General features: G+C 44.5%; 2 protein-coding genes across 2 annotated transcripts in view; one reads left to right on the forward strand and one right to left on the reverse strand.

Moving 5' to 3' along the window:
* Positions 1-7,557: 7,557 nt before the first annotated feature.
* On the forward strand, positions 7,558-10,411 carry LOC307245586 (pro-opiomelanocortin-like). Its single transcript, XM_080021230.1, has 3 exons — positions 7,558-7,792; positions 9,215-9,341; positions 9,428-10,411. Exons 2-3 carry the CDS (start codon positions 9,222-9,224, stop codon positions 9,947-9,949), a joined length of 642 nt encoding a protein of 213 aa, XP_079877356.1. The 5' UTR covers positions 7,558-7,792; positions 9,215-9,221; the 3' UTR covers positions 9,950-10,411.
* Positions 10,412-13,344: 2,933 nt separating this feature from the next.
* The window catches only part of LOC307245575 (protein EFR3 homolog B), a 33,693-nt gene continuing 20,367 nt past the window's right edge, over positions 13,345-26,670 (reverse strand). Inside the window, exons 8-22 of the mRNA XM_080021219.1 lie at positions 24,733-24,868; positions 23,107-23,268; positions 22,842-22,953; positions 22,480-22,531; positions 20,727-20,899; positions 20,408-20,483; positions 19,324-19,485; positions 19,105-19,236; positions 18,650-18,717; positions 16,538-16,665; positions 15,929-16,020; positions 15,349-15,397; positions 15,115-15,221; positions 14,947-14,996; positions 13,345-14,850 (exon numbers count right to left, since the gene is read on the reverse strand). Coding sequence (XP_079877345.1) covers positions 14,745-14,850; positions 14,947-14,996; positions 15,115-15,221; positions 15,349-15,397; positions 15,929-16,020; positions 16,538-16,665; positions 18,650-18,717; positions 19,105-19,236; positions 19,324-19,485; positions 20,408-20,483; positions 20,727-20,899; positions 22,480-22,531; positions 22,842-22,953; positions 23,107-23,268; positions 24,733-24,868 — 1,605 coding nt within the window. The 3' untranslated portion in view covers positions 13,345-14,744. The remainder of the gene's footprint in view (positions 14,851-14,946; positions 14,997-15,114; positions 15,222-15,348; positions 15,398-15,928; positions 16,021-16,537; positions 16,666-18,649; positions 18,718-19,104; positions 19,237-19,323; positions 19,486-20,407; positions 20,484-20,726; positions 20,900-22,479; positions 22,532-22,841; positions 22,954-23,106; positions 23,269-24,732; positions 24,869-26,670) is intronic.

Here is a 26,670-nt window from a genome sequence, read left to right on the forward strand (position 1 = left end):
AGGTGCAAAAGAACTGTCACCATGGCTACTAGATCCCCAGATATACGTTACGTTTAACCAAGAGCCTTATGGCGTACCCAATGACCATTAGGTAATAGGCAAGGATTGGATAGTGTCGGGACAAGTCGCAGGTTCGATTGTCATGTATGGACAGGTGGTAAATGCTCAGTATCTATCTCGCAACAGCAAATGGGTTAATTACTTGTGGTATAATCAACAGCGCTTTATAAGCTACACTATACAGGCCTTAGAGGAAGTGAGAGAACAACTGCACGCCGTTTCCCTTATGACCTTGCAAAACAGATTTGTTTGAGAAACACAACTTGCCTAAAATCAGGGGGTGTGTGACATTGTGGCAGACGAATGTTGTACAGTCATTCCTATGCATGCAGGCGAAGGAGGCAATCTCACTGAGGCGTTGAAGAAATTGAAATAACTGAGGGAAGAACATGTTCAACATTCCAAGTGGAACACACAGGCCGCTGATATATGGAAGTTTTTACAAAACCTATCGTGGCTCAAGATTCTCAAAGGCGTACGGACCGCTATTGGTTTAATTCTGTTAGTAGTAATGACAACCTTTTGTTTTGTAGACTCACTGATTAGTGTTATGGTTAAGAAAACGACAAAGGCTATAACAGGCCAGTTCCCCATGCACATAGAACAAACAAAATGAGTATGCAACACATGCAGGCATATACTACCCGTCTAGCCTCCCCACTAACATCCAGGCGTGGGAACACACAGGTCAGATGGACCCCTACCACTTGTACAGTGTTCCCACCAAGAACCAATCGTGTGAACCCCTACACATGTCTATGGAAGAGCCCGTACAGTGGCAGATTGTATAGTCACACCACTTACTCTACTACTGTTTCGATAGATAATCATGGCAGATGGCTTCAACTGGAAGGACAACTATGATAACCATCCTGCGCAGAACATACTGGCCGCTAATATGCCAACCCCTGCGAATCAGACTGCTAACCCCGCCCCATATGCTAAATTCATGCCCATTGACAGCCTCTCATTCAGGCACTTTGATACTACCATCTACCAATATTTCATGCCACAGGGCCAGGCTCCATATCTGCTGCAAATGCCTGTCCCCCTAGAAAACCAGTGGCCCCAAAAACAGAGATTTACCACAGTCAATCAATGGCCCCAGAACGCCCAAAAGGTTCCACTCAGGCGAGTTCACACCCCTGCAAGCCCCATTCCCTGTAGGCCCACACCCCATAGCCCAAAGCGCATGCTCCACCTTTTCAGCTCCACTGGCTGCGATCCCAACAGCAAGGCCTGGCCAGGCGCCTCCAGCACCTCCGGCCTCGGCCACACCGTCTCCAGAACGAGCACGCCCCACCACCTCAACCCTCATCACGGCGTCATACCACTCCGAGGACACCACCACACTGCACGCATGGCTGGGTCCCCTCACCCCAATAACTCCAGCCCCCATGGATTCCTCCCGGGGACACCGCCGCCCAGGACGACTGGATGCGACCCCGCAGTCCCACGACACCAGCCTCCTCCGAGACATCCAGTTCCTTGTCGGACACAGACTCTCCAGGCAGACTCTCCCGAGTACCACAATAAACCAGATTTTTGCACACCCTGCCATGGTGGCAGCTATGTCTTGTCTATGGCTATGGTCTATGGCTATGTCTGGCCTTGCTTTTGGTCCCCTTTGGCCAGGGTCACAGGGTAACAGGTGAGATTCCTTAAAAATTTTCCTTAAGCTACTCCAAGTGTTTATTATCTTAGTTATTGATAGATTGTCCATAGCTCTAATTGGCAAGTCCCTCACTCGCTTATCTAATATATTTTCAGGAGAAAAAGGTTTACAGATCATTGCCTCTTTTTCAAGCCATGACAATCCAGTTTGTTCAGCCACCCATAAAGGAATGACCAGGCCTGTATTGACAGTATAATTTTCCATCTTGGGTAAACCCCACCCACCTTGTTCTATTGGGAGTTGTAAAATCTACAATTTAATTTTGGGTTTCCTGCCTGCCTGTGTAAAGTCTGCCATTGCGTTATTAATGTCTCAAATATAATTTGGTTTTAAAATCACAAAAAGCATAGACACAGATTCATTTATTTTCGGGAGAACTGAATTGTCATCTTAAACATGTCAACACGTCCATAGCTCACCAAGGGCATTATTTCAGATTTTTTGAAGTTAACTTTGTACCCAGATATCAGTCTGAATTCTTTAACACATTCTGTCAGAGCTGGACCAAGTTCAGTTAACACATAATCTGATTTTGTATTATAATAGTTTCTTCCTGTTTTTATTTTCTTTTCGATTTCAATTTGTTCAGCTGCTTTTTTTTCTGGCTTGTATATGAAATAATCATGCCTCTCATATAAACTTTACATGCATCCCACACAATTCTTGGGTCAACCTCATCTTGGTCATAAAATACTTAAAATAGGCCTGTTTGTTCCCCCATGACTTTAATAAAGTTGTTATCCAAGAATAAAAGTGCATTCATCTTCCAGAGTAATGAGCGTTCAAAAGGTCTAATCGGTTTCATTAACATAGTAACAGGAGTTTGGTCTTGAAGAGCAATACGGCCTTTATCCCAATGCTCTATTAAATGGGTGTGGTGTGGGGATGGTCTAGGTTGTGCAGCCACACCTGAACTGAATCTAGGTGATTGGGATCAGGGTGGCCACCTACCTGTTACTTGTTGGTTGGTCTGACGAGCAGCAGGTAAAACCGCCATCCCCACACACACTCAGGAGAGGAGCCTGTGGCCTTTTCTCAATACCAAGTACGCAAAGTCCAGACTTGCGGACTTGGTAGTTCAGACTTGGCAAGTTCGACTCGGGAGTACAGACTCCCGGGGACAGGAGGATGCAGGACGGTCATTCTGCGAAATGCATTCTGGGATACTTGGGATACTTGATACTTGGCTGTCCCAAGTCCACACAAGTCACCACCAATGCATCCTCGATAAAATGGGCGGAGCAAGTCCACATTCGGGCATTTGAATTGGACTTGGCTTGATGCGTACTTTGAATTGGAACAGTACTTGGGCTGCGACTGATGACTTTTCACAAGTCCACAAGTACAGACAAGAACGCAGATTGAGAAAGGGCCACCATCATGACTTGTCTATCTGCTCCTGACTGTTTAAATGCCTCAAAACATCCAGAAGATCAACATTTTTGGATTGAATATTTTCGGGAATATTCAGAATATTCAACCAAAATAAAAGGGAGATGAGGGGGAAAAAAGAATGATCAACCAAGAGTGTAACCTTGTTGTACTCGAGCGTTGCAAAAGTACAACTACGGAGAATCGAGAAAAAAACAACAACAAATAACTTCCTCATCTGGATTGCAGCAGTAAAGTGCCAGCAGATTCATGGCTAGGTTCACCACAGTGAAACAAGTATAAATAATACCAATATGTGAAATAAAACAATCTGTTCTCAAAGATTTACATTCATTACTCAAACTCAATATGGCTGGATTCAATATTATATCCTTCAAGTGTCAGTATATATGTACCTGTCAGCAAATATGAGCCAGATCATTGCAGCACTGGAAGCTTTTTAATATAGTCATTCATTTCTACCATATCTGAGAGCAATGAAGTCGTTCCATTAGGAGAATAAATTGTGATACACAAAGGAACTCTTGTCCCAGCTTCACGCAGCAGCTTGTGGGCATTTACCGACTCCTTCCTCCTCTTCACTTATTCTGCGGAGAAGTCCTGATAGAAAGACATGTCATGGCCCTTCCAATTGCAATTCTAATCCAACTGCCCTTGTTTCTTGCCACATACAGGATCCTCTGTTTGTTGGTAAAGTTGTGTAGCCTCACTAAGACAGCCCTTGGAGCTTCCGTACACCACCAGATGAGGGTCTGCGGGGCAGGAGGAGTGCAAGTGTTTCGGGTTTGACTCACCCCGTAATTTTAACTGCAATTGCCAACAGCACATATTGAGCACTGGGGTTTTCTGGGGTAGCGGGTTGCTGGTGGGACGGCGTGGGGGCATGGTTGGCCAGGGGGCGGCCGGCTGGGCCCCCTGCCTGCTGGGCTGGAGTCCTGGCGGTTTGCACCTGGTAGTTTATGGTGTGCTGCGACCTGGCAGGGCTGCGTAGAGCGCCCCGCCCCTTCCGGGGCCCCTGGGGTGCTGCTTGCTTTTGTGGGTGTGGGTTGGCGTGCTGGGGGTGACTGTCGGCCACGCTGTGCTGCTTCTCTGCAGCGGGTGCCCTGGGTGCCAGGGGTGGTGGAGGGCCCATATATCTGGCAGCCTACTGGCGTTGGTGGGGGAGGCTAACATCTGGGTGCTGAACACACTACGTGGATGGGCGCTCGGGGGTGAGGTGCATGCCTGGTGCCCGCAGCCCAGGTTCTGCGCATACGGCTGAGTCTTGTGCCTGCTCATGGGGGTGGGCAGTATGTGCGCACCCCAGGGGAAGGGTCTCCTCCTTGGACTGGGTTGTGCTCCTTGGGGCTAGGCGTGGGGGTTGCTCCACAGGCTTTTGACTTCTCTGGGGGCCAGGGTGTCTTCTGTGGCTGCAGGGCAGGGTGCTCGTGGCTTTCCTGCAGCCTCGGGGGTGGCTTCGGGGCCCTTTCCACTGCTTGGAGGCGCCACAACATAATACTGACATTATACACCAGAACCAACTGGGATAAGTCCTGTACACTCACTGGTGGACACCTCACTCACACACACACACACACACACACACACACACACACACACACACACACACACACACACACACACACACACACACAGGCGGTCTCATCAAAAACACACGCTGTGTTTGCTGTGTGTGCTGTCAGGGAGAGCAAGGAGCTGGGGGAGCCACCACACTCGTAACGGGCCGGAAATGTAAATAAGGAGACCAAGTTGTTATATACATTCTGGCATCCTGGGAAAAAGGATTTGAGGGCCGAAGGCGCCATTCCTAGAAAGTCTATAGTAACTCTGTCGTAACCTGTCGTGGTTGAGTGAGAGAACCACAGAAGAATGCACTCTACTCTTATATAGTGGTAGTGTAGAGAAGAGGCCATGCCACGTAGGAACACGTTACGTCATGTGTCCCTGATTTTGGCCTGTTCAAAAAATCCGGACCACAAAAACAAATCTCGGAATTGACTTTAAAGGGACTTCTGGGAAAAATGGGGGAAATAAGGTAATGGTTCAATATCAAATATTTGGAAGTGTTTCAATTCCACTGGAAATGTGACAACTGTGATGTAGGGCGGGAGTTTGGGTGGAAGGGTTTTAGTAGTTTGCTTATTACACCGAAGCAGAAAGCACATGTTGCTGGAAGGGATACCAAATGTTGGAGACCTGTTGTTGCCATGTTGGAGAGTGTGGATTTCGGGAAGCCAACCACTGGGATGTATTTTGGGAGTGTCCAGTGATAAAACCTTTCTGGGCAGGGTTTCACAAAGCACTAAAAAGCATGAATAACACTGTTCTGCCCTTGCAAGTTTCCACATTATTCTGAGGAAATGACTTGACTCTCAGGAAAGGCGACCTGATGAATATATGTTTGGTATTTTGCTATCCTTGTAAAAGCTTGTAAAAAAGCACTCACAAGTCACTGGTTACTTCCCCCACAATACAGGAGTGGATACATAAATTACATTTATTACAGAAAGGATACATTTTTTTCCCTTGTCTTCAGAAAAATGTGTTTATTAAATTCTGACCAAGTGGGTCAAATATATTTAAGGCCATTACAGCCAGATTTTGTGGAAGTATTGAATGTAAGACCCTGTATTGTTGTTTTATTCCAGCAAAGCATATTCTTTTTTCTCAAGTCTCCCTCGATACACCTTTCATTGCTTATGTGTGCACACTTTACCTCTGCCAAAATGTACAAAGTTCTTAAATTTTGAAGAAACCTGTGGACGGCAGAGGAAATTAAACTGCTTTTGTTTTGATCTATGTTTTTTTTAAACTGCTCTTTCAAAATAAAGAATAATAATAATAAAAAAGAATGATGAGGAATTCTGGGAAAATTTTACAACTGGGTTATATCTTATCCATATTCTGGTTTAATTACCTATTTCATCCCTGTGTGTCCAGACCCAAGACCTAAGTGAGAGGGGTTGCAGAGGGGATCAACCAGCCCAACTCCTGTGAAATTAGGCAAATACACCTTCCGGCGTTCCAAAAGCTGAGTAATTTAAGGGGTGCATCTTGCATCTACGGGCGCTGGACACCCAGGGGTGAAATTTGTATTGACCATTTTTTTTGAATCTGGGTAAGACAAAAATAAATTCCCCCCCAGAAAATGGAATATTGTTTATTAAACGACAGTGCCAAGGGGGGAGCTTCAGCCAGATGGTTGGTCGAAAGCGGGACTATAAAAACGAGTCTTTCTGTATTTAAATAGCATCTTAAACTTGAGTGGGCAGGGCTTTCTTGGAGTACTGGAGACTTGTGTGAGAATGCTTTAAAACCCGCAGACTTGTTTTTAACTCTTAGATAAAAGTCCAGAATGTCGTGGCCATAAAGCTGATGGTACATTAGTTGCATCAAGATGGTACATAAGTTGCCACAGATAGGTAAGTCTGATAAATAAGAAGGTGCCAGTGAGTCCATGCAGTGTTTTATACGTCCCACCTGAAATTAACTGGGAGCCAGCGCCAATTGGCCAGAGTAGCAGTTTTAAGGTCAAACCTTCTAGTCTTAGTCAGGATTCTGGCAGCATTTTGCACCAACTTTAAGCTTTTCATGGTCGTCATCGGAAGGCCAGAGAGGAGCATGTTACAATAGAGGGGACGTGTGAAATGCATGACCTATGGTCTCAGCCTCATTCATAGATGACGAGACGGCAAGAAATGGAAAAAGCCAAACTGGTTATGATTGTGGTCCTTGATTTACCATGAAAAGGTCGTTTTGAACGGTGTTCACGCTTTATCTTCTTTGTTTTGATGGCTGACCACCTGACGACTGTGGAACCTCTAGTTTCAATATCGGAAGCGCTAGGGCCGTCGGCTGTTGACAAGACGTTTGTCCGCGCAACACCTGTCTCCCCAAACACATGACGTCAAACATATTTGTTGAGTGAAAACCCAGCTCTACCGGAAGGAAGATCAATTTGCACGCTTTAGCGACTGTAAGCGTCCTCCTTCCTGTGGCAATTGGAAGAGGCCCAGTTTTCCACTGGGAGGAATTAGTGCTGACCTTTGAAGGATTTACAGCTGCATGGCACTAGACCGCGGTCAAGGCAATCTCTTTGTTGTTATAACCACCAAGTGAGGAAATGTAGATGTAAAATGTACCTTCAAGTTAAAGTTGAGGAAAAGGAGATAGGATGCAACAAGTCACAGCTTCTCCCACTGACACCTCACCTATTGCCCTATGTCGTGGGCTGAGATGTTGATGGAGAAAAGGGCACGTGGGTGGTCTGAACCTAACCGTACACTAACATCTACACACACACACAAGAGACCCACACACACACACACACACACACACACACCCGAACACACACAACAGAAACAAAAGGCCAGCCCCCTCCCCACCAAGTGGGCGAGCGGGATGCTCCCTGTACCTCCGTCGTACCCGGAGGCCTTGAGTATCAGAGCGCCGCACCACCTCTGTCTATAAAAAGCGCTCGCACCACAGAGGAAGCAACGGCAGAACTCTTTCCAACTCATCACTCGGGAAGAGGAGGTGGGAGAGAGAGAGAGAGCGAGAGAGAGAGAGAGCGAGAGAGCGAGATCACAGATAGTGTCGCCAGCCTCAAAGAGCTAGTGCTGGGAGGAGATAGGGAGAGAGAAGAAGAAGGAAAAAAAAAAAAAGGTAAGACGCTTTTTTTCCCAAACTTGTCCCTGATGTGTGTACAGATTGTTCTCCAAAATATTTTCGTGTAATGCACTGGCTGAAGGGATTGATTTAATGATCTGTCGATTGATTGACCATTGAGTTTCAAGATTCTTTATTAGTCACATGCAATTGTGCAAGTACACTGCAGTGAAATGATAGGAGGTCAAGTGCAAAGACTGTGCAAAGCAAAAAAAAGGAAGAAAAATTAAAGAATGATAATCCAAATGAGAAAGAAAATATGAAGAAAAAATATGAGCAAAAAATCAATATATATGCATATGTATGTGTGTACAGTTTAAATACTACATTCACCTTGATTCATTTAATACATTTGAATACATTTCTCAAGTTATTTATTAAGCATTTATTTATTTATTATTTTCCGTAAAGTAGTTATATCAGGGTTTGTTCCTTAAATCGTGAAGCCGTTTCATTACATTTTCAACTGTCCTACAGTAGGTGTGTGCGCTTTATTTATTTTATCCACACCAGCATCTACCTGGTGCACATGATATAATAGCACATGATAACGTCTCATAGCATCCTTTACTGCAAGCTATTTACGAACCTCTTTCCCATAGGTGAGGGGGAGAGAAGCGTGTGAGTCACACAGTAAAATGTGTTCAATCGCTGCTTGATAGAGTTTCAGGGGAAGGTGTCCACTTATATGCTTATTAAAATGATGTGGGAAAGATAAAGGGAGATGGAATTCTTTCACAACACAAAGTGAATGAAGCTGTTATCTCTAAGCCATTAGGAATACTCTGGAAAAAATAAACATCTGTGACTGTGACTGTGAAGTTAGAATTTGAATTATTTTATTAGGTGGTACATTCAGTTATGTATCAATCCAATATAAGGGGGTGGGAATAAAATCTTTGTGGCTAATTCAAATAAATGGTGGGCGATAATACCCGATTTCCCATTTTAATTTGTAGGTGGGGAACTCAGTGCTCAGATAAGTCGCCATGCAAACCCTTACGTCAAAATGTTCTTTGAAATCAGAAAGCTTAGAGGTAGAAAAAAACAAAACAATGCCACTGACTGGAGGATTTAGGAAATCTCTCAGAGAAAAGGAGTTTGTGCTTTCATGGAAGCCATTGAAGGCTGCGATCCATTGAAAGTCTATTGAAAGTCATGAAAGCCATGTATAGCTATCCCAAAAATATTGTAAAAATATTTTAATGCTGGATTTTCATTCAGATATTAGTTGGAAACATTATAAGTCATTAAATCACACTTTTGGGGGCGCCAATAGCTTGGAATCCAGTGAAACCCTAGGAGTTCTCCCCCCACTACCTTTTCAACTATTCAACACAGATCGGTGGTTGACAATCAGACTTTTTGCATTCGCTCCTCAATATTATCCTTGTGTTTTTTTCCATCATCGCTTTGTAGCTGGGAGATGACGCAGGCTTCCTGGATGTTTGCGGTGCTGGTGGCGTGCGTGTTCAGCCCCGAGGCCTGGGCACTGTGCTGGGACCGCTCTGTCTGCAGGGACCTCAGCTCCAAGGAGAACCTGCTGGTACGTCCAGCGGTCAAAAAAATTAGAAACAAATGATAAACCGTTCAAAAACTCCATCATGACATTTCCAACTTTCCTTCATGAAGGACTGTCTCCACCTGTGTGCGCTGAAGATGGAGGCCGTGTCCCCATTGGGCCTGAGGGTCGACGAGGAGGACGCCTTGCTGGACACCTTGCTGTCGGGGCTAGATGTCAAGGCTCTGGGAGTGACGGGGGAGGCCGCGGCTGCCCGAGATGACAGGCGACGCTCCTACTCCATGGAGCACTTCCGCTGGGGGAAACCTCCAGGACGGAAGCGCCGACCCATCAAGGTCTACGCCTCCTCCCTGGAGGCAGGGGACTCCTTCAAGGGTGGCTTCCATCGGCAGGTTCGTCGGCAGCTGGGCGGCATTGATGAGGAGGAAGTAGTAGGAGGAGGCTCGAGCGTCCTGGACATCCAACACAACTTGGAGAGCCAGGAGGGGGCACAGGGGGTGACGTTTGGGCCAAAATCCTCCTCCCTGTTGGGGTCGCAGGAAATGAAAGACGGAACATACCGGATGAGTCACTTCCGGTGGGGGAGGCCGCCGGCCACCAAGCGCTACGGATTTACGAAGCCGTGGGAGTAGAGGCCAGAGAGGCCCTTGCTCAGGTTGTTCAGGAATGTCCTGCAACTCGGGCATGAGTGAATTGGGTGGAGAGGGGAAGGAGAGCGGTAGAGCCTGATGGCACCTGCATGTTTATGGCTTGTAATGCTAGACAGTATCATTAGCATGATATTTTTCTTCTTATTTTTGGACCCGAAACTCCAATGAAAGATCAACCAACAACCTAGTGTTGATGATTTGAAAAGAAGCAATTATGATTCATCCACCCACTGCATTGATCCTTATGGCCTTACTCTCTGAAGAGCATTATTGCTTGTGGGCGACCTTAACATCAGCCCTGATCCATTGCATGTTTCCAAGGAACCCGCCACTGAAATACATTCTCCTGTAGAAAGTGGGAGTGAACTGAGTCTTGTTATTATTTTTCCCCCTTTTTGTATATAATGCAATATTAAAGTTGAACTGTTTTCTGGCAAACAATAATGGTGATTCACTGTCAAATACAAAGCATTTTTGAGAAATACACAGCATTCAGCAGTCAAATACATATGCATCAAGCAAGATAATCTGCGGGTGGCAGTTCCCTTGCCACACGTAACAAGCCGGGAGCAGACGTTTTCATGACAAAAGTTCTCTCTCGTGTGTGTGGGGATGGGAGATTTAACCCATGGTCATTGATTGCGCTGATGATCAACAGGCGGACAGCCACCCCTGATCTCGGTCCCAAATAACGAGACCCAAGATAGGTGTGGCTGTTTAAAATCACACCACCCCATACCACACTGGATAATAATAGTGAGAAACAAAAGGCTTGAAAGTTAGAGAAATACAAATAATTTTATTTTAGCACAAACTGTCCATGACTCAAAACTGAAAATGAACACTGAACATATGGTTTAATAATGAGAAATACAATGTATGCAGTGGCAGGGCAGAAAACACATTCACTGTTACACCTCTAAATTTCCCTTTACTTATCTTTTTTCATGCATATTATTGTGCACCCATTTATTTATCCTATCCTTGTGACCAGAAATGCTCTATGAAATATGAAATGTGGTATGAATATGAAATGGCTTATAAATCACCTGAAATTCAATTGCAATTCACCAAATCACAATTTATTAAAACATGAACAGAACGTCAAGTGACTCTGTACCATGTGTACTGAAATTATACTTTTTCAACTATTTATTGGTTATCTATTTAACAATTAATGTACTATCCAAATAATAAATTAAAATGTGATTATTCCCAGACACAATTTTTTTAAATTAGTTTTAATTACACCAACACTTAAATATATAATTCAATAAATTTACAAATATATCATCTATACTTCAATACATGTCAATAAATCAAATAAAATATGAAATTATTAAACAAAATGGTTGATGGATGTATTGATAGATTTGTTTATTTATTGATATATAGAAGTATTTATTAACAGATTTAATTAAGTTGATCAGCATAACCACATGCTCGTCTCAGTTCAGAAATATATTGAAGTTCTAACTTTGAGTAGAAAATCTAAAATTACATCATTGAGAGGACAGTTATTTGTATGTGAGAAAGATGGGGATGGAGAAAGAGAGGGGAAGGCTGAACTTAACTGGCATTTTTGAGTCTATATTCAAGTGGTATGATGAGAAATATGTATTTGTACCCAATTAATCCAAATCCTGTGTTTGCAAAGGAGGAGGAAAGACACCGTGGGGATACATTCATGTAATTTTATTTTGATTCAAAGTTTTATTAGACTGCACTGGCAATGAAAATAGACCTATAGTAACATACACACAATGCACACAGGAAGCATCTCACTGTGATAAAACTCACAAGTAACCAAACAGTAAAAATCACGGAAAAATAAAAACTGCTAAAAAAAAAAAAAAAAAAAGATACGGTGGCAGCAGGTTCTGGAATTCATGTGGCCAAGTCCCCAAGCTTTGTCATGAAAAGTGGCTCATATCCCTGCGTTCCGATTGGATATTCACCCCGCAATGTGGACTCAATGGCGTTGTGTATATCGAGAGCGTCCGGTTCGCTCGGGGGGAAGGAAAGGTCCTGCCAGGTTTTTGGCTGAATCGTCAATAAAAATAAAAAAGGAGCCAAATCACAATGTCATGATCACAGAGGAGTTTTTATTCTCACAAATGGTCAGAGTTGTACAACACAGCTACGGCACTAGCATGCAAAGTAGGGTCTTACACTCGTAAGGCATTTCCTCCACGTAAAAGCTGCCTTAGTCACTAGATTATCCAGTTGTAAAGTGCAAAGTTCACAGTCCAGATGACCTACAGCACTATATTGTAAACAGATACATTTAACCAGACATGTAAAGTAAATGACGATTTTAAAAAAGGAACAAAGAAAAGATCAAAAACAACGGATCGGTCAGTCTGTTAACGTTATGCAACACTATGCAATGACGACAATTAGATTGAAAGCACTCGATTTCTTTCCACTGCGATATCACGATATGTGTGGTAAACAAGTTTACATTAAGTGATGTAAATTGGGCGCTGACTGAAAGGGTTGGACAGCCACACGTGGCTGATGGGTACTCCACGAGGGAGCCATATTAATCAACTGTGCACTGCATTTAAATGGTTTGGGGTCTTGGGTCATGACTTTGAAATGCACGCACACACGCACACAACCACACACAAGATTTGTGTTACACCCAGAGAGACATGTGACGTACATGTCCAAAACACACAATAAAAAAGGAGGAAACAGAGGCAACACACAATCACGTGATGACAGAGTATGTACACAGATAAATGGCCGATTGGATCCACAGGCACACATGGACATAAATACACAGTCAACAGCAAAAACGACGAGAGGACGAACCATCCAACGCGCAGAGCCACAGGACGACAATCCAAAAATGCCGGCGACCATACAGGGACGTGACACAGGATTGTTTTAACAGAGACAAAGTTTGAAGCAGATGAAGACAAGTCACAGGAGCAGAGGAAATCACGCGGGGATGAAGCGAGAACAGAAAGCGAAGCGTCAAAGCAGGTCGGCATAGCTACAAAAAGATCCTAAACTCGCCTTCTCTGGTTCCTTCTCACCCACCACGTGCTACTAGTGGGAGAAAATACTCATCAGGATTATACGAAATTATTGCCGTTATACTTTTTTTTCTCTTTTTTTTTTTTTTTTTTTTTTTTAATACCTGCACATGGACGTTTGAATCCAATGGCTTTAAAATTCATCAAATTTGCAGTTTGTTACAGAGACCCATGCACTCCTAACGACGCCATCAGTACAGTAATGTCTGAACATGTTGTAACGTAATCATCAGTAGCGTAAGACATAATAATTAAAGAATCACAGAAGATGGTGCTAAAAGCTTGCCATTTAAAATGCCTTTTAATGAGGTCTAATACACTATCGTTAAATTAAATACTATTGATAAATTATAAAACATTTTCACTGTGTGTGTCCTGCAGACTGGCCGTGACACGACATGTTGCAGTCTTGTTTTAATGACATGCTAATTAGTTCCATTAAGCTAAAAAGGAAGGTGTAGTTGGTTCTCTCTTATTTATGGCCAGAATCAGTGCAGTAAATTGAAAATTAGACTTTATATTTATATGTGCGCACACACACGCACGCACACGCACACACACACACACACACACACACACACACACACACACACACACACCTCCTATACGTGAGCTTTAACGATATATTCATAATATAACTTCATCTATGTACACATTCATACACCATGGGGGAAATACTCAGCTTCCTTGGTTGATTCTCTGTTTTTTTTATGTAGTTTACATTGGGGTATGTAGTATACACCTAAAGTTTTATGTGGTTGGGGGGGTTTGTCTTGAATGGTAAAACATGAGTGGTTTTGACTGAGCAACACAAAGTCCACCTTTAGGCACGCTCACTTTGGGAGGAACAACGCATACTGGGACTTTTCACCAAACTAGCTTAAAAAAAAAAAAATAAAAAAAAAAAATAAAAAATGCCAATATGATGATAATCGTAACAATAATAAAAACAAGGGTTGGGGCAAAGTTCCATAAAAAAATAAAAATAAATTTTAAAAAAGCACTCATGGCGAACATCTCATAAAAACAAAACAAAAAAACATTGAAGCATTCAACACACAGCGCCAGAAACGTTGGGGGTGGAAAAGGTAGAGGAAGAGCTTCAGTTTCCATATGCCGCTCAGTCTGCCGAATCAAACCTCTGCTAAAAAAAAACCCATTGGCTATACATTCTTACCATCGCTGTGACATCATAAAAAACACCCAAATAAAAGCCTGGTGTTGAATGATCCCTCTCTACGTTACGGTATACCATCTCGGAAAGAAAAAAAGAAAAACATCTGTGAATGGTAGCGTGGTCGGGGATAAAGTTTGGGGTTGCGGGGCATGCAGCAGGTCAGTTAAAATGGCCGTGAGACTCTTATTAGCAGTCCTTTGCCTCCCACTTCAGCGCTTGGCAATGCTTGTGTGGAAACCAAATCGTAAGGATCAAGCCGGCGGAGGCAAAACAGGCATCTTGTTCGGTCATTAGGCAACAACAAACCTCCTTATCTCAGCCACAAGGACAAAAAAAACCTAAACACAAGGACAAAAAAAAAAAAAAAAAACTAAAACAAACGGCAGCCTGATCTTCAGTTGGCTTCAACCACGGAGGTGGGACGTATCATCCCCTACGGCGTGTTTGATTCCAGGGTCACGTTGCCTTTGGGGGACTGAATAAAGATCACCTGCTTTTGTTCCGTCACCTCATCAATATCAGTTCAGCGTGACCCCGTGGTGACCCCTCGCAGCTAGTACACACACAGGTCCGGGAACTTCATTTCGTAGACGGGTACGGACCTGCTCTGGGTTTGGCCATAACCGGATGAGATGGTTCCTGACGGGCTGGGCGGCGGTCTGGGGAAGCAAAAGAGACGACACAGGTTCACCGTCATCGCAGGAGCCGAACTGTAAGAGAACTGTTAGCGGCGCCACGAAAGGCGCGGCTCGTACCTGATTGTAATCTCAAAGATCTGATTCAGCTTGCTCTGCAACAGTGTGGCCTGGTGGGAAAACACGGGGGGGTGTTAAAAGTGACTAAAGGGAAAGGAGCATTTTTGAATATAGAACCAGGTGTAAAAGGGACTTTTGGTGTTTTGGATTAATCTATTGTTATTGTACCCTGGCACCACAATGGGCAGCTATCTCCTCGAACGGGGCCTTCTGGAACTTCTCCACCACCTGCCGCCGACGCTCCCTCTCCTGCTCCTCCATACCCACACTGTCCACTGGGATGAGACACACACACACACACACGTCTATTTTTAAGTACCCACACTTTAACCGTGTCAAACAGATTATAAAAACAAACAAACAAAAACAAAAACACTAATGCCGGTTAATAAGCCGTCATACCGATGGCATTTTTCAGGGTTTCAAATGTGATCTCCTCCGCTGGCGTTCTCTGAGGGGGAGGAAACGACAAAAAAAAGAATTACATCCAGCTGGAATTATATACCAGTTATGCAACATCAGAGGAGTGACACACAACTTGACGGCTGATTCAAATTCCACATTAGGGAGATGGATAAGAACTGACAAGTGAAAACAAGGGAAAGTGGATAAAATATGTAACGACAATCCATCCCATTTATGTGAACGTTCTTGTCCACCTTTTGGAAAGGTGAGATCTCGTTGAACTCCTGGTGAGCTATGACAGGGGTTCACTCGCTGTTGAAGGAACTGCAGGCTGTCCGCAGCAAAATTGTAATATTTTTTTTTTAAATTAAGTTTTACATGTTTCAGAGTCTGAAGATAAACGGGGGGGGGGGGGGGGGGGATCCTCAGCCAGAGCTCAAGACTTCCAAGGGGCGGCTCAAAGGTTTGGGAACCCCTGAGGTATGATACTGAATTGCTATCAAGAATTCAAGGCTCAAGGAGACCACAACTGTGGAGATGTCGGCTGAGCACGATGGTTGACGGACGATTCGTTCACCTCCTCTTTCTCCGGACTGTTGCGGGACTCCACCTCCACCTGGAGCGAGATGGTCTCTCCGATGCTCTTCCTCTTGGACAGACGGTCCTCCTCTGAGAAGACAGCGCTCCCGTGTTATTGACCGCAACACACGACTATTAATAACACATTGTCAATTGAGTCCTGGAGTGGACATCAAGTATCCTCACTTATCTCGGTTTAGGGTGACATTTAGGATCTTTGGTATCAAAGAATCATTCCTAACCGTATTTTGTCCAAAGTCGTATTTTAAGCTAAGAATTTGACTATTACAGAAGTATAAGAATATTTTTAGTAGGGAATCTTATTTTAAGATAGCACACATCCAGTCCTAAAATGAAAAATAACTGTTAAAGACGAAGCATCTCTCGTACAGGTATTACTACGAATACAGGCTTTAATAATCGATCGCCGATTGTGATTTCCAATGGCAGAATTTCCAATGGCAATTAGGATTTCCTGAGTTGTGATAAGATAAAAAGGTAAAATGAGATAGGACACGAGTATGAGTTTAGGATCTATGCTTCTATAATAGAAAAACAAAAATGGTTTGGACTTCTCGCATTATTCCTGGTTTACAGAGCTCCTTACCAGTGAACTGGGGCACGTACGGCGTAGCCAGACGCTCCGTGTTGTAGCCGCTGCCGCCCAGCACCTCTGTGATCTTGGACTGCAGGAACAACACTTCCCCTTCCGCCTTCTCCAGAGACGAGGGCATCCTTGGGAAGAAGAGGAAGACAATGGTGGGTGTGACCAATTACCCAAGTAAACAGTGCGGGTCGTGCAGGCACCGTGTGCAGCAAGACAATATAAGGACCAGGTGTTTGGCATTTACTCTAAAGCAGTGGTGCCAAACTCAATCACAGAGGGGGCCAAAAATAAAAACAGGGTCCAAGTCGCAGGCCAAACAGAGTCGATATTCATTGAAACTAACATGTTTTTTCAGATGTATTATCACAAATTGACTTAACTTCTCCAAAGGCACCTGAGAGAATTCAGAACAAACCAAGCTTACAGATTTCACAATGTAATGAGATCAAATTTCAAATAAAAGACATATCAGTGGCTTTATTTTTTTGTGTTCCTCTCTGTCAGGAGTTTTCCACTGAATCATTTCTAATGAAAATGTTTTTGGTAGTAATGATAACTTATTTTATTTTTGATAGTCTGTTGAAATTGTGCAAATATTTCAGGCATGTAACTATTAACAGTATTCCTTGTGATTACAGGAGAAAAATGCAAAAAACTTTAAGTACATTTTGCTCTGATGCACATTAGCCCAAGCCAGATGCTTGGCATCTTTTCTTAGCTGCAAGTTCATCAATGTCTGGAGTCAAGCCCTGAGCTGTGGCAATTCTCAGGATGGTATGAAGGTGTCCGTCACTGAGACGACTCCTCTGTAATGTTTTGTTCATCTTCATCATCGAGAAAAGTTGATCACACAGGTACAGTATGTGCTACCAAACATGCAGAGCATTTCAGCAGCTTGTAGGCGGAGTTGCGGCATTGTTTCAGGCATGAAATGCGGGAACTGTGCAGCGCCCACAGAGTCATACTTCGCCTGAAGTGTGTCACTACATTGGAGGTTGAGCAGCTCCATTTGGATGTTCATAGGTGCATCTCCTCGTCAACCGCAAACGGATTACTAAGAAGTTCAAACTTAGTTTTCTGAGCTTCAAAGTCCGCAAATCGCCGTGTGAACTCGATACTAAGTATGCCCAGTTTTCCAGCAAAATGTGCACTTGGAAAAATAGCGGCAGAAACCTTTCTCGTGGTGTGCCGCGCATTGATTGAATTCCTAAAAGTTCCTCTGTTACGCATAAGTCAGACTCCACTCCACGGATGAAGATTGACAGCTGGGCAGTATCTGTTGTGTCGCTGCTCTCATCCACAGCAAGGAAATATGCAATGAAGTCTTTTCCTTTTTCCATCAGCTGATTTTGTATATTGGTAGCAAGCTCACATGTCCAGTCAGCAACGGTGTTTCTGGTAAGGCTTACATTTAAAAATGCTTGCTTTTTGTCAGGACACACGACTGAGCACACTTTAATCATGCATCGCTTCACAAACTCTCCCTGGGTAAATGGCCGGGCCGGGCTATTTCTTCTGCCACAAAAAAACTAGCTTTAACGGCAGCCTCACTTTGAGATTTTGCTTTTTTGAACATAGCCTGCTGTGACACCAGACTTTTTTAAAAATCGTCGACCTTCTGGAGCTTCTGCTCTGTGTCCAGCTCCTTGTACCTGTCCCCGTGTTTTGTTTCATAGTGCTGTCCTATGTTGTATTCTTTAATTACGGCCACAACAGCGCCGCACACAAGACAAACAGGTTTACCCCTTGTGTAAGTGAACAGATACTCTGCCTCCCATCTGTCTTGAAAGCCCCTGTTTTCAAAGTACACCTTTTGTTTGGCCATTTTTGGGAGGGCTAGAGTTAGCTTAAAGTTGACCCGAAGTGACAGGTTGAGTGTGAGACTGATGAGTTTGTCAATAAATGGGCTTGCCGCCGTTGATTGACATCTCAACCAAATGCAGTGCTGTCTGGGATTTGTAGTATTAATGCTGTGCATGCTATATACCAGTGGGCCAATTCTGATAGACATAACTACATACAAAGATACAATTGTCCAGTGGACCGGATGTGGCCCACAGGCCTTGAGTTTGACATGTCTGCTCTAAAGCAAAGAATGCGGCAGGCACATACTTGGGGCTCTCTACGAAGACATCCTCAGGCAGCAGGAAGGGAGTGTCTTTTTGTCTCACCTCAATTACCTGGGAAGGAAATTAACGTGCGGGTTATAAAACAGATGTTTATAAAATTGTCTGCGGCTGCACGCAGGCGCAAACAAATCTGCGTGCACTAATGGAACAGTGGTAACTCAATATTATCATACATCTTTCAGTGGTATTGTGTCGTTAAGAAATCAAGATTAAATCAGGAGAAACTAACTGGCGGAAGATCTGATCTAAAATGGGCAGGAAATAATCTGCAAGTCTCGAATATTAGTTGAATTTTAATTTGTAAAAACAAGTCTGAGTATTAGTCTACCGGCATATTTTACATTCCCATAGAGGTCAATGTAAACCAGCGCATCACATCATATTCCAAATTGAAACCCCCCCCCCCCCCCCCACACACACACACACACACACACACACCTCATGTATGTGCTGGCAGAAGGCAGGGACGGTGGTGAGCTGGCAGATGAGGTTGAGGTAGGCGGCAGCGAGGGCGTGAACAGCACAACGGTTATAGATGGGCAGAGACTCCTCGGTGGACAGGGCCAGATCCTGCACCACGAAACAAAGCGTGTCAATCAGCAGCAGCAGTTTGGAGGAGAACCGCGCCGGACTCACGGGCGATAGTGTGGACAATACCTGCAGGGCGAGCGCCAAGCGTATGAGGTCCACCACCACCTCCTCGTTGGCCAGCTCCATGCTGAGGAGAGCCAGCAGCGTGAAGAGCGTCTCGTAATGCTGCCGGCCACTGCTCTGCTCCTTGCAGCCCAGGTAGATGTGGCGGTACAGCTGCTGGCCATGCTGGGGAATGCGTCAGAGCCATTTTTAGACATCTTGGTGAGCTTAATGTGAAACATTCGCCACTAAATTAGAAGCGATAGAGTTGCCGTTAAAAGAACAAATATCAGCGGACTTTCTAGCTGACAGGTTGCGGTAGGCATGTTTCTCCACAAATTTGTGGATGTGTCAAAACTTTCATAGCTATGCCCCATGAACAACCTGAATGTGTTCCAAATGTTGGGTTCATTATAGGATTAAGGCAATGAATTATAGTTTTGTGTAAGCTAATCATTTGCTAAAGGTTTGTGGCTGATCATAGCGGAACCATCAGACATATCAATTAGCTGAGTAATAACTACATTGGGAACAGACCATCAATCGCCTATGCTGAGTTTTGATTGAACTGGAGGAAAAGCCGACGAGGAGAAGTAGAAAATATGTTTTGGACATCATTTCAAATGGCGAGAATCCCTCGGGGGCAGAAATAGTTGACCTACACTTTAGAGTTATACACCAAAATATAAAGTGGCTTTTATGTGCAACCATGTGGTCTGTGGATGTATTTTGTCTGCCTGAGTAGTAGGTTAGAACTTGAACACATCTGACTCTGGATGCTGTAGGTTCCCAGCCCCTGCAGTGCTTGGGCCCCTCATAACCGCTGTGTTTGGGCTTCACTCCACCCTTTGTTTCAATCTTCCTTCGAAAACAAAAAAATTCTGTGCGTTTCTACAAAGTCAAACAATATTCTACGTCGAGAGATGAACAGAGGAGATGTGAGAAAAAAACAAAACAAAAAAAACAAAAACGTCTTCCAGGTTGGAGTGCCACTAGAGACTTGGGTCCACTTCAGTGTAGAGGGAATGTTACATCATTTTTCATTGGATAATGTGAGAATGTCAAACATAACAAGGTCTGGGAGAAAAGGAGAAAAAAGGGGCTGTACCTTCTTCATGAACAGGTTGTCCTGTCTGGAGCACTTGTCCACTTTTAGCTTGAGAACAGAGATATCCGAGATAATGCTGTGCAGATAGAACACGGATTATTTTACTAACCCTGGCTGATTACAGCTTGAGCAGCCACGTTTTCATTGTACAACCAACCAATGTACATCAAGTGTACATTGAATTTGCATCAATGTTTATATTTAGTCCACAAGTGCCAGAGCAACAATTAGAAACATGCATGGGCACGCACGCACGCACGCACGCACGCACGCACGCACACGCACACACACACACACACACACACACACACACACACACCTTATGGTGGAGAACTTGGGTCTGTTGTCGTGTCGGTCGATGAGGCTGAGAAGGATTGTGAGCACCAGCAGACGGACCTCGGGGTCCTCAGTCAGAGAGAAGGAGAGCAGAGGCTCCAGGAAGGAGCTAGGCAGCGCCGTCAGCATGTTGGTGGTCTGAAAGCCGGCTGTCACCTGCGGATACACACAGGAGGGAAGTTGTTTTTATGGGGTCCAATGGAGGAACAGGATTGGTCCTAACTATGACAGAACAAAGCGCCAATCGGACACTGTTGAGAAATTAAGGCTCGGGGTACGCTAGGGTTAAAATCTTTAATAGTTGCACCGTAGCCTCGTCTTCCTGTTCTGAGCTGACAGGAATGGAATCAGGCATTGTCTTCTGCTGCCGCCTCCTTCCTGCTTCAAGGTGCTACATCAGGGGTGGGCAAACTACGGCCCGCGACGGTGTTGTTTAATCCAGCCCGCGAGGCATTTACATTAACAACAATCCTATAATATTATTTAAATTTGTAGTATTCATTTCACTGTTCTTTTCCTGTAATACTTAATATAACCACCAGATGGTGCATTGTCAGGCCTTCTCTGATGTCAAGTTGCTCTTCTTCACTTTACCTGATGGTCACATATGCATCAACCATAACAAAATGAGCAGACAAAAAAAAGTGCAAAATTGACAGCGAGTGTCGGGTTTTCAACAAAGATTGGATTGGATTTGGATATATTGGCTCATTTTTGGAGTTAATGGGGAAAGCCGATGATTTTCTTGAGGTGAAAGACACACACTGGCTTTGTGATTTGGCGTTCGCTGTGGACATACTAGCACACATGAATGAGCTGAACGTGAAGATACAAGGGAAAGATCAGTTCGTATACAACATGTATTCAAACGTGAACGCCTTCAAGGTAAAATTGACTTTGTTTTCTAAACAAATGACAAACAAATCATTTGAGCATTTCCCCATGCTAGCAACGCTGAAACAAGCCCAACATGCGAGCAAATACAGTAACTCGCTGGACGACTTGCACAGAGAATTCTGCCGTCGATTCTCTGATTTTGAAAAGTTTGAGAAGTCACTTCAGCTGGTGTCATGTCCCCTGTCATTGGATTATGAGGCAGCACCGCAGGAATTACAGTTGGAGCGGATTGATCTCCAGTCTGACTCTGTCCTAAAAGAAAAGTTCAACTCCGTCAAACTGGATACGTTTTATGCTTCACTGAATGAGACAAAGTTTTCAAACATCCCACAGTTGGCACAGAAGATGCAGGTGTTATTTGGCTCTACCTATGTGTGTGAACAGATGTTCATTATTTAAAAAAATAAAAAATAAAAGGGATTTTACATATATTTTACACTTTATGCTTGCTCGTTTTTTACCTCATCTACTAATAGTCTGGCCCAAAACTAAATCTGGCCCTCGAGCCAAAAAGTTTGCCCACCCCTGTGCGACATTGAGGCTGCTTTTTGAGCACCTCTCATTAGATTTAATGAGCCTGGCCCTTTGTTTTTGTTTGTTTTGTTTTTGCCCGCGGTGCCGCTGCGCTTCACGCCATTCGGTGTCAACTCTCGAGGCTGCGGTACGTGACTGGAGTGTTTCTGTGACACTGGAACACCACATGCGGCACCAGCAAACAGATCACGATCAAAGTCACTTAGATTCCACATCTTGCACTTCCAATGCAATGTCTGCACTGTGTCGTAGCTGTATGTCATGAAGTTCAGGTTCCATATTATTAGAGGAGCAGAAGATTTCACCTGGACCAGGGATTTAAGCAGCATGACCTGGATCATCCTCGTGCCATCGGGCCTGAGGATGGAGAGCAGAGTCAGTCTTTCACACAAGTACACAAATTACACTTCCTACTCAATTTTCACATACAAATGCAACAAATGGAAAACGTCTCAATTAACAGCTGCACAGTGTATCTAAAATATAAAACCTCATGAGTAAAATCCAGAATTTCAGACTTCAATTAAACATTTTTGAGACATACATAATACGATTAGGGGCATATCCAGGGATGTGCAGACAGCTTTTAATATTCACGTCTTTTTGTTCATCAACTGTCACAATTAAAATTGTGTGTGTGTGTGCACGCGCGTGTGTAGCCCCTCACCCGGATCCTGTGGAGGAAAGCGCAGGGTGAACACCAGGAACGGGGATCTTGCCCATGATGAAGAGCATGACCTCTGACCTCTGGTACGTTGGCAGAGTGTTGGCAAATGAACCTGGAGAGAGGTAGGTGTAGAGAGAGGTAGAGGGAGAAAGGTGAGGGGGCAAAAACAGAAGCATTGAACAAATGATTTAAAGAGTGAGATGAAAAAAGAATGAATTCAAAAAGGCACTGTCCACACACAGACACACACACACACACACCATACCGATGGTCCTGATAACGGCCTCCTGCAGCTGTCTCTCCTCATGGGTTTTGATGATTTTAGTGCCGATGCTGCTGCCGGCATCGTAGGAGCCGGTCAGCTCATAGTCCACACTGAGACGTAGCTGACGCAGCAGGGTGTTGAACACTTCCAGCACAGTGGGGCCTGGAGGCAAACACACACACATTAGCAAGACACTCACACACAGACACAGAGCAGCATCCTGCTGTGGTCAAAATGGGGAACTGCATGTGGTTTGAGTGCTACTTGCAAGGATCAGACTGCATGTTATCATTCTCAATTTCTTGATATTTTTAAACGTCATATCCGATATCACTCTGAGGAGACGTCTATTCTATTCCATGTGCCGAATATATAGTTTTGGCACGGTGGCGCAGTGCATTGCACTGCTGCCTCACAGCAAGAAGGTCCTGGATTTGATTCCTGCCTGGGGCGCTGTTGGCACTGTGCTCCAGGCTCCCAAAATAGGAGCCTTTCTCTGTGGAGCTTGCACATTCTCCCCGTGCTCACATGGGGTTTCCTCCACCTAACGTCAGTAAGGACCCCCACCAAAAAACAAACATGCACACATCATCGTCTGACCAGCGATGGACACTCGTCACCAGGTCCACGAATGCTGCCCACTGCTCCTGGCTGTGCCCCCGGAGGAAGGACAAGCCAAGGATGGGTTAAATGCAGAGGCCTCATTTCACCGGCCACCATCCAAGAGCATGGTCGCGTGTGTGTGTGCGTGCATGTGTTGTAGTGTGGTGTGCTGTGTGACAATTAAAGATTCTTCTTCTTCCCTATAACACTGTCATGACCGTCAGGTTGATGCTAAAGGAAGCTATTGTAGTTGACACTTTGGCATCTTTTCACTGAGTAGCTTGTCACTGTCCACCACCTTTCATGTGTCAGATCAGTTTTGATGTTGGAAATGAAGACATTTTTCCATTCATAGCACAAGAAAGGCAATATAAGCAATTGCCTATGGCAGCACCTTGCCAGGGACAGCGGCGTATCTCTCCTCATACGCTGTGTTGCGTCCAGTTAATTACGTTGGTACGTAGGTACACTCTGCCTCCTGCCCTCCTTTTACTACTCAAAGTCATCAAAAGTACCCACAACATACAAGTAAAACAAAAGTAATCAGAAACCTTCAGCCAGAACCTTCCAGATTTCAGTGGCAATAATCTGGATAGACTGAATCTGTGATTCATTATCTTCCATTTATTATCATAATATTTCTACTTTAAACTTAAAAAATAAGTAATTAAAACTAATAACATTGTGTGATATTATTTGTACTAAATGTGACATTGATTAAATGATTTGCCAATTTGACCAATGATGACAAAACTACTACTTCTACTACTAACGATGATAAAAATAATATGGGACTGAATTAATAAACGCCCTCCTGTTCATTCAATAGATCTGTTTCAAATTCAAATAAAATTAATTGGATTTTATTGAAGATCCCAGCAGTCATTCCCCTGTGTGTGTGTGGGCAAGATCTTGCCTTGGATTCAAAATCAGCCAATGTGAGTGTCTATGCAGCTCAAATCTGTGTCTGTGTGCCTCTGTGTGTTTGTCAGTCTGTGTGTGCCCACGTATGCGTCGACTCGCCTACAGATCCACTGGCTGCGATGGCTGCCGCCTCCAGCAAGACCTCCACGATGCCGCCTCGCACTGTAGCTGAGTTCTTGCTGTTGGCGTCCAGGTGACCCAACAGTTGCTGGATCACCAGGTGAGAGTGCTGGGACTGGGGGGGGGGTTCCAGAGACAAAGAAATATGGAACGAAAAATCAACAAAAAGTCAAACAGACAAAGCAGTCATGAGAGTGGAGGGTAGATTTAACCATGGGTAAAGCCGCAGAATATGCAATTGACGCCTTTCCTATTGCCAGGAGAAATGCCTTTTTTGTTTTCTGGCGTTCGATGTCACAAACACACACGAAAAGGTGCGTGTTATGGTTCCAGTGTGATTGGGAAAAAACTGTAGAGGAGACAGGAACTTATACAAACAACAACATAAAGCTGTAAAACTTGGCAACAAAAGACAGCTCATCACCTATTCCCACAAAACAGCCGTTCAAAAGAATTGGATCGTTCATATATTTATACCGGATCACTGAAGGACGGATGACCGGTGCGCGGTGTGCACACCAGTCCTTCAGTGGCAGGGAGCGGAGACGCTCCAACGCTTGGGGCGGTGCTGGAGTGGCTCGGAGGCCGGAAGGGAGCGTGGGGGTTCTCCACTGTGGTCCCCTCACTCAAAACATTTCATGGTCCCTGTGGTGGATGGGAGCCCTGTATCATGACATGCTCCATCTGCTCCTGGCTAATTCCACCTAGCCTCATCTCTACAATAAACTGGTGTTAACAACCCCCCGTCGTCTGTGTCTCTGTGCCGGAGGGCCCTGAACATGCCACTTGGGTGGCGTAACTGTCACAGTGGGGCCCAATGTGGGGCTCCGGCACGGGGAAGGGACACAGAAGGGTCGCCGGAAAACTTAAAGGATCTGCTGCTGCTCGTGTGACAGCGACTCCACACACACACACACACACACACACACACACACACACACACACACACACACACACACACACACACACACACACACACACACACACACACACACACACACACACACACACACACAACTTATATTGTGTAGTTCCCCTAGTGCCGGTATTTGGCACCAAGATGTTAGCAGAAGATCCTTTAAGTCCTGTAAGTTGGGAGGTGGGGCCCCTGTAGATCGGACTTGTTGTTCCAGCACATCCTACTGATACTCGATCAGACACTAACCCCAGCCATCCACATGATGGAGAAGAAAACATGATTCATCAGACCAGGCCACCTTCCTCCATTGCTCCACGGTGCAGTTCTGACTCTCAAGTGCCCATTGTTGGCGCTTTCGGTGGTGGACAGGGGTCAGCATGGGCACTCTGACCAATGGACACGCACTCAGCCCCGTACACAGCAAGCTGCAATGCACTGTGTGTTCTGACACCTTTCTAACATAGCAGCATTAACTTTTTCAGAAATTTGTGCTACCGCAGCACTTCTGTGGGATCGGACCAGACGGGCTGGACTTCACTCCTCACGCGCATCAATGAGCCCATGGGCGGCCATAACCCTTTGGCAGGTTCACTGGTTGTCCTTCATTGGATAACTTTTGGTAGGTATTAACCACTGCATATCAGGAAAACCCCACAAGACCTGTTGTTTTGGAGATGCTCTGACCCAGCTTCCAACACATCTACTTCAGAAACTGACTGTTAACTTGCTACCATATATACCACCTCTTGACAGGTGCTATACAGTATATATATATATATATATATATTCAAGAGGTTTATTTGTCACATACATACATTCATACAGTATATGCAGTGAAATGTTTTTGCAACGCACATCGGATATATATATATATATATGTGTCTGTGTGTGTGTGTGTGTGTGTGTGTGTGTGTGTGTGTGTGTGTGTGTGTTCACATGTGTATTCACAGAATGTAGATATGTATATTTCTTATGAGAAGACCGTTATGAATATAAGT

This window comes from Zeus faber, assembly GCF_960531495.2.
Source record: "Zeus faber genome assembly, chromosome: 2".
Lineage (NCBI taxonomy): Eukaryota > Metazoa > Chordata > Actinopteri > Zeiformes > Zeidae > Zeus > Zeus faber.

Bases quoted from the DNA above. Each gene is read 5' to 3' on its own strand.
- LOC307245586 (XM_080021230.1), top strand. From the start codon at position 9,222: ATGACGCAGGCTTCCTGGATGTTTGCGGTGCTGGTGGCGTGCGTGTTC. The intron at 9,342-9,427 runs GTACGTCCAGCG...TCCTTCATGAAG, and splicing joins GCTCCAAGGAGAACCTGCTG to GACTGTCTCCACCTGTGTGC.